General features: G+C 34.1%; 1 protein-coding gene across 1 annotated transcript; it reads right to left on the bottom strand.

Moving 5' to 3' along the window:
* Positions 1-2,386: 2,386 nt before the first annotated feature.
* ANXA1 (annexin A1) lies at positions 2,387-13,890 on the bottom strand (the record flags this gene model as incomplete). The annotated part of the gene is made up of 12 exons (XM_080708458.1): positions 2,387-2,443; positions 3,449-3,571; positions 4,880-4,938; positions 5,961-6,056; positions 7,190-7,283; positions 8,888-8,944; positions 9,610-9,689; positions 11,666-11,756; positions 12,090-12,203; positions 13,015-13,109; positions 13,621-13,729; positions 13,825-13,890. The coding sequence occupies 12 exons, from the start codon at positions 13,888-13,890 to the stop codon at positions 2,387-2,389; spliced, it is 1,041 nt and encodes a 346-aa protein (XP_080564584.1).
* Positions 13,891-14,402: the final 512 nt, after the last annotated feature.

Genomic DNA, 14,402 nt, shown 5'->3' with positions numbered 1-14,402 from the left:
TCATGAATCTCTGAGATTATAGTTTTCTTATTCTTCTTTATCTCCTAATTTTTAACAGAGTATGTTTTATTTTTACAGTTATACTGATATCTCTCAAGTATATTTTCTTTAAATCTGGTCCCAAAGGGAAATATGCTGTCAAAAAGCAAAATTGACAACATAAAATTGCCTTTTATTGTTTTGTGTTTATTAGATTTTTTTAAAAAAACACTAAATCTGTAATAAAAAGAAAACATTTTTATTTTTTTACTTTTTTGAATATTTTTTATTAAACTAATATCCCACAAATGTGATTATTGACATATTTCAGACACATTAAGCAGGTAAACTATATTTAACAGTCACAAAAGAATTATTCATACTTGCTTTTTTGCCTGATATATGAGTTTTTCAAGTTAATACACACTCATACACCCAACACATATGCACACACTCTCTATGATACAGAATATTTCTTGGTTTTGACATGGAAAAGTAAAAACTAAGTACTGTTAGAGGTCAAAATCCTGGAGTCTAAAGGAAGTTTTTATGATTATAATTCCTTCCTCATATATATGACCTTTCTTCTAATAACTGTATTTCTATAACTTTTGTGGAATGGATCTGGAATCAGAAGGCCTATGTTCAAACTTAAGTTCATTTACTCACATATAGTAACAGTTGGACAAGTGAAATCTAGGAACTTTGAATTTCTGAGCTATAAAAAACAGATGACACCTTTCTTAAAGGTTTATGTGAGAACTAAAGAACTTTCTTTAAAATAAGCACCCAAGAATAGTTGGTAACATATATGTTCTCAATACACAAACTTATTAATTCACTCATTCAGTGAGATGAAGTATCACTAATTCTGCGGGTTTTCTCTATGTTGTAGTTTTTCTTTATTTTTCTTGATTCCATTACTAGCTCATTTTAAACTACTTCACATGCACCTGCATTAAATCATCCTTATCACATTATGCTACTATCATTTTACAGCTCTTTCTTTTGAGATACAAGCTTCAAAAGCCAGGGCCATAGTTTAGATCTGGAATGCCCCCCTCCCTCAGCCATTTGTTCAGGGCTCACTCCCTAGCTAGGCAATATTGAAAGGTAATAGAAACAGTAAGAGGTGGATCCTAGTGGGACATCCTTTATGTCCTGGGGTGTGCTTTGAAGGGGATATTGATACCCCTGCTCCTTCCTCCTGTCTTAAATTGCATATCTCTGGGCCACAAGATGAGCAGCTTTGCTCCCCTCCCGGCTCCGGACAAAATGTGCCATAGCAGGCCCAAAGCAGTAGGGCAAATGAGTCATGGGCCTCAAGTAAACCACTAAATCCAGAAGCCAAAGTAAACTATTCCTCTTTTAAGCTGATTAACTCTGGCAATTTGTTATAGTAATACAAAGGTGGCTATCACAGTCAAGAAATATTTTAGTAGATTTATAATTTTTTAGATTAATTTTAGGTTCATAGGAAAACACACAGGACGTATGAGAAAGTCCTCATGCATTCCTTCTCCTTCTCCTTCCCAATGTCCCCCTACTATACCATCCTGCATTAGCCAGCATATTTGCTATAACTAAGGAGACAGTGTTAACTAAAATCTCCAGATTTGTGCTGTATAGTCATAGGTTTTTTAAAACACCCGAGATCATATACCTACTCTTACAGTATTGTACAGAATAACTTCATTGCTGTAAAACTTCCTTTTCTCCTTTTATCTGTCCCTCCCACCCACCCCCAACCCCTAGAAAACACTGACTTTTAGTTGTTTCCATAATTCTTGTAGGATACATGGGACAAGTACTTGTGGAAGAAAGCCAAAACAGAGAGCAAAGCAAATAAACTAAAACCAGGTGAACGAGTTAACTCTGAATGTTGCCGAGGATAGCCAGAAAGTCAAATGTCCAGCCCGCTTCTTTGAGGTGTGAATCAATCAAGCTACCACCTTTATCCAACTTGTTGTGATACCGAGACTCATGGAAAAATTACTCTTGCTTTTGGGTTTTTTAAAGAGGACTTATACCTTGGCTGGTGCTCTCTTCTTAAATAAAGGCCTTAAAAATTGACATCAGAAGAGAAGAGCCAATGAGATACAAGTTGCCTTCTTACATCATTTTATTTTGAGCTGCATAAACACTTTTTTCAGGTAATGTTACCATAACGACTTGTTTATGGAGTTTTATGGTTTGAGGTAAACATATTTTTTAAAAAACAACAAGCTTATCTCTATTACAGAGTTATAATATAAAAATGATTTATAGGCTATGCTTTTCAGAAAGCAAGTAACTAAATTGTAATCCTGCTGGACAAAACTTGCTATTTAAGCCTATGCTACAGAATGACAAGCTATGATTAAGCAATCTTCTGATTTTTCTGCTTGAGAGCATCAAAGAAATTCGTTTAGTTTCCTCCACACAGAGCCACAAGGATTTTTTCATAATCTCCCTTGGTTTCATCCTGTCGATACAAAAATAGAATACATTTAATTCTATGCAAAATCATATGCGATATTGGATACTTTTAATTACAGAAGAACTGTTGCATTTGTAGACATAGCTGTAGATCACATCAGACACTGTAGTACATTTGGGATCTTGGATTATAGTAGTGTTTCCTTAACTGAATAATATATAGAAGAGAAAACGAATATATCTGGATTGTTGTATAAAAAGCAATCGCTTTCAAGATTCAGGTCACAAACTTCCCTGAATGTATAATGTTTTATAATAGAGCCATTATTATTTAAAAATGACACTGAACCGAGTAAAGTATAACAAAATATAATCTCATATCATACATGAGAAAAAATATCTGATTTTCTTACCAGAAAAAGTTATAAGCCTGTGATTTTCTCACTTTTTTTTGGTAGAGTTCAGTTACTGAATAAAAATAATTATGTGAATCCAAATAGCTATATTTCAAGAATTCAAAACCCTTTATTTTTTCATTTAAGTGAAATAATATGAATATATATTGTAAATGTTTTACTTATAAAAATTAAGATGATAAATATAACAAGTTCCTCATCTTTTGACAACAATTAATTGCAAGATAAATCATGATGTCTGTATATACTGGCACACATTCTGAAATATTATAGAATATTTATGTAAGAGAAACTAAACATTTTCATGACTTCAGTTTAAAAATGTATCTAGTTCTCCAGTAGAGAACTCAATAGTAGATTTTACCAGTGAAATTTTACCAGTAAATCTCTATACTTATTTTAATGCACTTTTACTGACATATTATAATTATAAATCATATGGAGGCTTAGTGTGGTAAAAACACACTTGCATATAGCCCCCAGTGTGTTTTCCTCCAGATTTAATTAATTATGAGGTATTTGTTCTGAAATATTAAAATAATCTGTATAGGTGAATTTTATAAATATCTTCTTTCAATGATGTTGCAAAAAGAATTTTCTTTTGTGAAGGTGGGATTATGAAAATCACTACATACCAGAATGGCCTGGCAAAGAGAGATACCATACATCTTGTTGTAGTAGGCTTTGATTTCATTCATGTCGATTTCAGACCGGGAGACCATAATCCTGATAAGTGCCTTATGGCGCGTTCCAGCACCCTGTCCAAAACAAATTGTAGCATATTTCATGTTCAGAAAAGAACTCATTGAAGAACGTGAATTTTCAAGAGAAGGCCCTTTGACCTTCCCCTGGAATCTCTGTGGAGAAACTCTCTTCCTATTCACACACATGCTCATATGCACATGCAAACACACACAGTAGACAAGAGATAATGAGAGGCTAAGAAGCCAGCTGCTGCCTTAGCAGCACATGATAAAAAAAAGCTTTACATTTTTTTCTTCTCATTTCTGGTCTTTCACCATCTAGTTTCTCCTCAGTTGGAAATAGCCAATAATTTAAAAGAAAGTGAAATTTTCTCCCAAATTGCAAATGTGACAGCCTAGCTCATCTATTTAAAACACTTAAGCAGTCTCTATTGCTCTTAGGATGAACACCAGTCAATGCAGCAGGGCTTTCATGTCCTACCCAAGCCCACAACCTCGTCTACTGTGCACCATTGCTCTCACCAATTTACTATCTTGAAAGGGTTGTGCTATTATGGTCTGTTTTGCACTCCTGATCTTGTTTCCTCTTCTCAAAACACCCTTGCTTACTCCCACCTTTACCTTCACTCTGCCCTTACCTGACTCCTTCCTACTCACACTTCAGGTCTTAGCCAAGCTATCAGCAACTGTGCTAACTACCATGTAACAGCACCTACTGTGTCCTTCAACTCATGCTAGGCATGACTAACCTGTCTGTCATCTCACTAAGGCTTCTTAATATCATTTATGGTTTGATCCCTGACCTGCTGTTTCTCTGAAGATTTCTTTATTTTGGAGATGCAAAGAAAAACGAAAGATAACTCTATGACTATTTATTTTAAAGTCCAAAATACAAATATAAAGGTGTTATCCCACATAGTATCATGCATGTTTATCATCTTAATAACACCATCTACTTCTGTAACCATGAAATGACATTTTAAAAGATTCACTGTTAAGCCATGGCATGAAAGACAGTACAATAGAAAAAAGACAAATGAAATTTAGAACATGGAAGATTATAAAACTCACAACGTCAGAGGAAGTACGTTACTAAACTCACACATTGAAATAAATTCTCTTGCTTTTCTCTTGATGTCTCAAGTTTAAAGAAAATCCCAGTCAGCTATAAATCATGACCTCACATGTATACATTTATAAAGAGGCATCAAATCTAACAGAGCTGTATACTAGTAAGGAAATATATTTAATAGAACAATGATTTTCTTTAATGGGAAGATATCAAACATGACTTTTAAACAGTATTTTCTTTTCCACCTAAAAGTAATTTTGTCTTTAAGCAAACATATAAGTGAATGATACCTTCATGGCCAGATGAAGTTTCTCAGCAAAGAAAGCTGGTTTGCTTGTGGCACACTTCACTGTAAAAGAAGCAAATTTTAGTTCATATACTCATCACAAAAGAAAAAAATGCACATATAAAGCATAGGAATGGAGAGGTTTGCCTAGAGCAGTCTCTCTCACCATTATCTCTCTTTCCCATCCCACTTAGCCTTTGGGAAGATATTGTGATTCTCTTCATGGTGGTTTTGAGTATTCTTTTTCCTTACAATGTCACCTATTTTCTAGTTCCCTTAAATCTAACCCAACAGCGATTTCAATAGTTAATACTATCATGAATATGAGTTTGGGGGAATAGGAAAACCAGAAGGTGTTAAAGATCAAATGAGTAAATACTTGATTTATAATGTAATTTGAAAATCACTAGGATAAAATACTGAGACAAGCTTTAAATAAAACATTAGCACATCTATTTGTAGTGTTCTTTCTTTATCTTGCCATTCAAAGTGGAACCATAGACAAACAGCACTATTATCTACCAGAAGCTTGCTAGAAATGCAGGAGTAGGCCCCACCCCGTCCCTACTGAGTCAGAACTTGCATGTTATTTAGATCTTTAGGGGATTAATTCATCAATCTGATGAAACACTGTTTGAAAACACAAATTTCCTAACCCTGATGATCTTTGGAATAATCTGTAAGTTCTTAAAAAGGTTCCATTTATTAAAAGCCAAATCAGACTCCCTTGGGCTTGCTCAAGACGTTCACCTAACAAGTATCAGAACAGAATTTCAATGTGTGTTTATCTAACTCCAAATCCCATGCTCTTGATGACGTCTGAATCGCTCCAGTGGTGCATCCAGCTTTGCTTTGCTTAGCATGTAGGTGCTACCACCTCTCCATAGCTCTGAAGAGGGGAATAATATCTTTTGCTATTAAGTTACTACACTTCTTTTTCAAGCCTACATGTTGTCTCTATTTGAAACACAGATGACCATTTCTGAAGGTTTGTTTTTATTTTGTTTTATCTTGTTTTTTAAAATATAAAGAGACAAGAAAGATACAATTTCTAGTAGAAAACTCTTTAAGCCAGGACTACATACCGATGGCTGTGAGGCATTTCTCAATGTCACCTTTCATCTCCAGATCCAGAACTTTGTTCATGTCGTGCTGACTGTACTTGGTGTATTTCTGAAACACTGAACAGTATATTTACATTATATTTAAATCCAGAGATGTACAAAAACATCCTATCCTTTCACAAACTTTAGCAAAATAGGGTAAATAACTCAAGGGACTCCTTAGGATAAATGAACTACACTTTTTAAAGGTTATAAAGCTTTTATACAATTCAGTGCAATATGGATATATCTGATTCATTATAAGTCACATGGCTATTCAATGTTCCTATATGTTTTGGGGGAGTGTTTGTAGAAATTAGTGGCTATTAGAAATGGCATGTGATTGACAATCAAAACACACTACAGCAGTATTATGTGCTACAGCAAATGAATCTTCTTTATATAAAAACTAATTTTATATAAAGATCTGCATAGGACCTCAGCGTGGTGGCACACACTTGTAATCTCAGCATTTAGGAGGCTGAAACTGGAGGATCTTGGTGTGCGAATAGCCTCAGCTACTTAGTGAGGCCCTTTGCAACTCAGTGAAACCCTGTTTTAAAATAAAGAATAAAATATAGGGTTGGGGATATCACTAAGAGGTAAAATGTCCTTGGGTTACATCCCTAGTAACACACACACACACACACACACACACACACACACACACACACACATTTACACAGGAAATTTCTTTTGATTAACATAAAAAATCAGTATATCATTATAATATAATAAACTTTAGGTAGTCATCATGATTTTACCCCTGTCTTGTCTTCCAGGAATCTCAGAGCTAAATCTTATGCTCAAAAGCAAGAACCTTTTTCAAGATTTATTGTTTTAGTTATTTTTTTTTCTGGAATATATATACACTCTTTTTGTCATTTAGCCCTAATTTTTTTGTCTTGTTTGGTTTTCTCTGTTGCAATTTTATTTGTTCCATTGCACATATCTTTTGTCATATTTATTTCATATATTTGGGGGAATAAAAACAGCACAAATAAAGAGATGACATTCACATGCTAAACATGCAAAATGTGCTTCCAGTACCATGAAGTAGTGGGTGTACAAGGTTGGACAAATGGACAAACATCAATAGTGAGTGTGATGTAGAAGGAACACTGATCAAAACGTTTCTCTTACACGTCCTCAATTAAGAAAAATTGCATCTTTCATAAATAGGTTCTAAAAATTGTTTGTGTTTTTGTTACCTCTGCGCAGATGGGAGTAGCTTCTGGTGGTAAGAATGGTATTAAACACATTCACATCTGTTCCCTTCCTCCTTTCTCCTGCTTCATATAAGGCCTGTCCAAAAACACAAAAATAAATATTTAGATGTCTGCTGAAATAATATCTATATAAGAATGCTAGAACTCCTCAGAGATTTTCTAGGCAATTGCTTTGCACTCAATACAATCAGAATCGGCAACAGTGAGATGGTACATTCCCTGAGGATAGGGACCACATTTGGTTTGCCAAGTGCCTTCCACATCATCTCTCATGGTAACTTGTAAGCACTAGAGAATGAATACATGTTTGCAGAACATGTGTCTGGAGATTTAAATTACTTTAAAATTATGCTGTATATCAAGGCCACTCTAAAGGATTCTCTTAAAAAAGATATATTTACTTTCTTGTTCAAGGCAATTATAAACAAATGGTACTTATAAATCACTAAATGAGCCATAATCTAGATCTTGCATTTTGATTTTGTGATGTATGGATTCAAATTCTAACTCAGAAATATAAAAGCTACGTAATCTTAGATGACTTATCCTCACTAAATCATACATTTTCACCTTTTGTAAATAAAAGAGAATCCTTGCCTATTGTCAGAAATATGCTCTGCTAACTTTGAAATGTTAATTACTGTCATCCTCCTGGGTTATACAAATACATGAAGCCTCCGTGAATATATATTTATGAGCTCTGATAGTCTTGAAATGAAAAACATATTCACATATTCAGAAATGTCACAAGCAAATAGGAATAATTTTTATCTTGGGCAATTACTCATATATTATCTCTTGTTCTTAGACATGCTTGCACAATTTCTGTTAAGATGATCCAGCTTCCAAGGGATACAAGTTAGTTTGGACATTTCCAGAAAATTGATCTGCTATGTATTCATTTAATTTGACAAAAAGTAATCAGTGCTGATTATGTGTAGGATGATGTACTTTTACAGTGAAGTTGATGTGGGTGGACAAATCAGTTTCTATCCTTACTAATGCATTGTGATGAATTTGTATAAAGAATACTATTCCATCAGGAATGCATAGTAAAATAATAGTTGATGGGATCGTCTTAAAACAGAAATTGTAGGTCTTAAAATATCCTGCTTTTTCTATTGTTGGCAGTGGACTGGTATGGAAATAACTGATGGCCTCACTAAAACTATGTGCAACAACATGTTTTTAAGTATGTAACTATGATATTATAATTAATTTTAAATATAGTATTACAATAACATTTTTATAATAAATAAACTTATGTTTATAAACCACTCCAGTAATCACTGTTAAAACAATGCTAGATGTTCTTATTGTTTCCACTTCACTTAAAAAATAAATTTTTTAAATAAATTTTTTTCCCTTACTTATATTTTGCAAAATGAAAATTTATTTTTCTCAACAAAACAATAGTTTTGAAAGACAGATCAGGATCTCATTGTTCTCTTTCAATCACTCTGCCTTTAATCTGCCTTTAATTTCAATCCATTGAAATTGTAAAGACTACAATTATTTTATCTTGAGATACAGTAATGTATCTCATTCAGCAAATGAACAATAAGAAGCCATTGGCCTCTCAGAAAACCTGAGCTTTGTTTTGACACAGAGGATATCAAGAGGTAACTCTAATAAGGTAGGGAGATTGGTTCCAACAGTATTTTATGGGCCCTTGCTTACCCTGGCATCTGTATCAGCCAAGTCTTCATTGACACCCAAATCCTCGCATCGGTCACCCTGAAAAATACACCCTATTATTAATAACATAGTTTTGTTAATTCCCTTTAAATTATATAAATCACATTCTTTGAGAAGAAGAGTAAAAAGTAAATTCTGTTATTTTTGTGAAAACATTGATGAAGCTAAGCCTAGACAATGTGAAATAAGCCAGGCACAAAGAGATAAATACTACATGATCTCATTTAACATGTGGAATCTGTAAAAAGAGAGCTGAGAAATAGAGGGTAGATGAGTGGTTAGCAGAGGTGGTAAGGTGGGGAGGAAAGAATGGGAAGATGTTGGTCGATGTTTGTCAACAAAGATGAAGTTTCAGATAAATAGGAAGAATGGCTTTGGGATCTTATTGTACAGAAAGTTGGCCATAGTCAATAATAATAGAGTGTATATTTCTAAATAACTAACAGAGTAAATCTCATATGTTTTGCCTTAAAAGAAAATAGTAAGCAGGGTGATGGATATGCTATTTAGCTTGATTTAATAATTGTGTATTACATAATAGATCAAAATGTCTCATTATACCCATAAATACATATAATATGATTGATCAATTAAAATAGCATCAATTTAAAAAAAGAAAAATAATTAATTTATAGATAAATCTTGGATCTAATATTTTATTCTTTATAAGAGCTGAAGCATTTCCTGAAGTGTTTTAATTATACCTTAGCAAGAGAAAGCAAAGCTTTCTGAAAATCTCCAGATGTATCTGAGGTGATGTCTTTGGCAAGATCTCTTTTCAGTTCTAAAAAATAAAAAATGTTTTTTTTAGTAAACAACTGAAAAATAATGGTGCTAATAATAAAACAGAAATATCAGACATCTCAATATTGGCTTACAATTTCCAATGCCACAATGTTCAAAGACTTAAGGAACACATTTCATAATATAATATTTTTTATAAAATTAGACAAATTTGAGCAAATAAATATTCAGATTATCAAATTTATTTTCTATAGGGCATTAGAAGCAATTTTAATAACACTGTGAATAAAAATCCAAGATATTCTAATAAGAATAATTTTACTTATGTATATATTATTAAATAATTAATTCTGAAATGTAATGTGTCAAATTTCAGAAAGAGGGCAAACAGAACAGCTGTTTAAAAGAATAAAAGAGACACTTTTTTGAACATTATTTATTTACTTTAAAGTTATAAATAGCCGGGCGTGGTGGCACACACTTGTAATCCCAGCATTTGGAAGGCTGAGACAGGGGGATTGCGCAGGTTCAAAGTCAGCCTCAGCTACTTAGTGAGGCCCTCTGCGACTCAGTGAAACCCCTTTCAAAATAAAGAATTTAAAAAAATAGGGCTTGAGGTGTTGCTTGAAGGTGAAATGCCCCTGTGTTCCATCCCCAGTACCGCAAAAAAAAAAAAAAAAAAAAAAAAAAGTTATAGGTATCAGCCAGATGCAGGGGGACCCATAACTGTAATCCCAGTACTTAGGAGCCTGAGACAAGAAGATAACAGGTTTGCAGACAGTCCCGGCAACCTAGCAAGATACTTTCTCAAAATCAAACAAAACAAAAATATGTTTTAAAGGTCTGAGCATGTATCTCAGATGTAGAATTCTCCTGGGTTCAATATCCAGCACCATGAAGAAAAAATGGTATACATATCTTATACATAGTATACATTTAATGTCATATGTGTGTGTATATATATACATACATACATATACAAATATATATTTAAAACTTTTGCCTAAATACACCTACTTAATTTATAGAAGATAATACTATAATAGAAAAAATTATGTGAATTTATAATTGACTAGTAGAGGAATTTAATAAGCTGTAACTGGATTATATCTTCAGTATAATAAAGAAATATGAATACTTATCTTTGTTTCTTTTGATTATTATCACTCATAAATGGAGCTAAGATAAACATTGGTAATAACATAAGAATTTCAGAAAATGAGGTTAAATGCTTCCTTATTTTGATTCCTGAAAACAATGTACAGAAACAGGACATGGTATGAACCAGGGAAAAAGATTCTCTTATTAGAGAATCACTCACATAGTGCTTTAGGGAAAACAGAAAAAGCCAACCACTCAGAGAAACTAGGAAAGGGGATGGTAACAGACTTGCAGCTAGCGTTTTTTCAGTGGTGAACATATCATTTAAATGAGCTGTTTCACTGACTAGGTAAGACGAGCAAGGGTTGGTCTTCATCCCCATGGATCTAACCAGAGTTAAAGAGTATTTGAATCATGTATGTGCATCACAGTGAAGTTAAGGTTTCTGACATAGGATTAAAAATACCTAATTCTTTTCCTTTTCAAGGACATATGGAAAATATTTTGTTTGGAGGGTTTTTTATTGCATATTCTTTTCAACATAGATGACAGTGGATTATTTTTGTGAAATGAATCTCAGAATAATAGAAAATGTTCTTAGAAACTTCTAAGTTCAATGCTATGAGTGGAGGTTTGCATCATCATAATGTCCACTAGTACGAGATAGACATTTTCTGTTGAGATGCAAGCTTCACATGGTTAGGACATGGGCTTCTTTATCAAAGAGCATCCTAGGGGCTTGAATGTTGCCTGGTGACAGTATGTGGATTCAGTAGACATGTGCCAAGCAGAAAAGGTACATTGTAATATGCACATTCCCAAATCCTCATAATTAACATCTATGTTCAATTTTAAGAATGTGTATCATATTTTTTTCCCAACTAAGGCAATTGAACTCTGGACATCACAACTTACCCTCTCTGTAGACTCTGTTAATTTCTCTTATTTCTTTGTTACTTCTTGATGCCAAAATTTCAATCAGAGTGTCTTCATCAGTTCCAAGTCCCTGAATTGAAAGAAAATAAGAGGAAAAAAATTATAAAAATCTACAGCTACTTGGATTCACTAGATTATGTGACCTAAGATAGTAAATAATTAAAATAAATTATATTGTACTATGCTAAAATAAAATGTTTGGAGTGGAGTTATAAAAATGTAAGTGTGTGTGTGTGTGTGTGTGTGTGTGTGTGTGTGTGTATGTGTTTTACTAGAGAATGAACTCAGGTTCATTCTGCTTCCAAGCTACTACTAGATTTTGAGCACACAATAGTAGAAATACACCGACTTGTTCTGTGTATTATCTTGACCAAATGAGTTTGGCCTAAATCGGACAATTTACCTTCATGGCAGAGCGGAGTTCATCTGCATCCAACTGGGCTGGAGTTTTTAGCATCGCTAGACAAACTTCCTCAAGGTGCCCTTTGAGGGCTTTCCTCAGAGCTTCATCCAAGGGCTGACAAAGAGATTAGAATCAAGGCTTCTAATTAGTTTTGTGCTAGGTTACACAATGTGTTTAACCTGATCTTCTGGTCATCTTACTAGAAATTCCTAATTCCAGATATCTTTTCTAGTTTCTTCCCTTCCTTTTGAAAAGTATATCAGATATTTAGGAGTATTATCCTAATCTTTTAGATCTGGAGGGATTAGATAAGGTTTACTGAATCCATTTCTAACTCCTTAAAGGGAAGGGTTCTCAGTCTTTTAGAGAGAGAAGAATTTGCAAAGGTCAAAACACAGGAAGCTGTTTGTCAACAGAAAACAGTATTAAGAATATTTAAAAATAACGTATTAGGTTTTCCAAGCTCCGGGATTTGCACTGCTCAAATAAGCACTATAATCAGGCATTGATATTTTATAGTTTCCTAATTACATTGATTTTTTAAAATTACCATATTTTCCATAAATGTTATAAAGCTTACTTGTCAAAACTTATACACAAACTTACAATTCAACACTAAACATATTAATTTCAATTTTAGCAGAAGACATATTTCAATCAGAGCGCACTCCTCGTTGACTATAATAATCCTGATGTTTGTTATGTTCAAATTGAAGACTTGACTCCAAAGAACTTACACCAAAATAAGGAGTGTATGACGTCAGTAAACGTGATAAAATTGATTCTACTGCAACGAAGTGAACACTGCCATCCTAGCATTAGGTGTAATAGACCAACAGTGGTTAGAAACTAAAAGAACTAGGGAACTGCACTTAAGAATCCACACTTTAGCATAAATATGTCCAATATCAAATATCTAGCCTACCTTTCCTTTTTCCTGGAGGTATGCTGCTTTGATCTGCTGACGCTGAGCGTTGTTTCTCTTGGTTAGAATGTCAATGATGGTGTCTTCATCCACACCTGGAAATAAAAGATCTCTAGGCTTTAAGATCAATTTTCTCTGTCATTAACAATTGACATAAAGTGCTTCATTATCAACATGCTCCAAGTGAAGTTCTTAAAAAACCAAGACATGTAAATTTTATCAGTCTGGGAAATAGATGACCTTTCACTCATTTGAATGAGAAACAAAGAGCCAATTAATTGTTCTTGGACCTTGGTGTTGCAGTATTTGATCCTAGTTTAAACCCTTAAAGCGACAAGAAGTGTGATTTCAGTATTGTGTATCTGCTGGAAATGGCTTGATAAGGATATCTGTTGTAACAGATTTCACTGATTTGGTCAAAATTTCCTAAGTACTGAGAAAGGAGATGAGGAAAAAAAAAGTACTAAGGAAAGGTCTTAATTGACAAAGAAACTTGTATCTTCAAAATGAAATTTCTTTACATTCATTTCTTGAGTCTGTTCATGAATAGCTTCACATAGGCACTGAAATATTCAGGATGTGGCTGTTTGCAGGAAACACACTCACCTTTAACTGTTATGGCATTGTGCAAGGCAGCAACATCTGAGGATGGATTGAAGCTGGGATAGGGGCTCACCGCGGACCCCGGACCACCTTTAGATGACTTAACAGTTTGCTGTGGATGAGAGAGACATCTGTCAATGTCCATTCTCTCACATTAGTTCCTCTTTAAAAACTGCAACTACCTCTCGTTATTGTCACTCTACTTACAACATACTCCTGCTCCTGATTGTCAATAAACCAGGCCTGCTTGAGGAATTCTGATACCATTGCCATGTTGAAAGAAGTGTCTGGAAAGAAAAGGAGAGATGTTCTATAAAATAAACCCACCACATATAAACACTTCAGAACACAAGATATGACATTTTAGAGTAACCTTCTCCTTACATGCTGGGATATAATAACATTTAGGGGCATAATACCATGTTAAGTGAGGGTATTTTAAAACAACAGTTTTATGCATAAAAAGAAACCCAGAGCCTAAACTCAGAAACTGGACTCTTTCTTGGTGTATTCAGTCCTAACCTCTCAGAATTAGAATCAGAGCCAGTGATTTACTTCATCGTCCTAAGTGCTCACACCCCCACCATAGGCTAAGCACCGAGGGGTAAGAACACTGATGTGCCATCCTTTGCCTCAAGCAACCTAAAGCCAGTGGCAATGGGGAGCCACAGAGGCTAAGGAAACTCCTCAGCGGAGCCTGTCCTGAAATGAGTCAAGATCCAAATGGCAGAAAGTAGACAAGACAGAATAGAGAGAAATTTGTCATATTTGGAAAGCTTGGGGAA

This window comes from Muscardinus avellanarius (assembly GCF_963383645.1).
Source record: "Muscardinus avellanarius genome assembly, chromosome: 13".
NCBI classification, from domain to species: Eukaryota; Metazoa; Chordata; class Mammalia; order Rodentia; family Gliridae; genus Muscardinus; species Muscardinus avellanarius.
The sequence above is the reverse complement of the archived record's forward strand: the minus strand, read 5'-3'. Positions and strand labels throughout refer to the sequence as shown.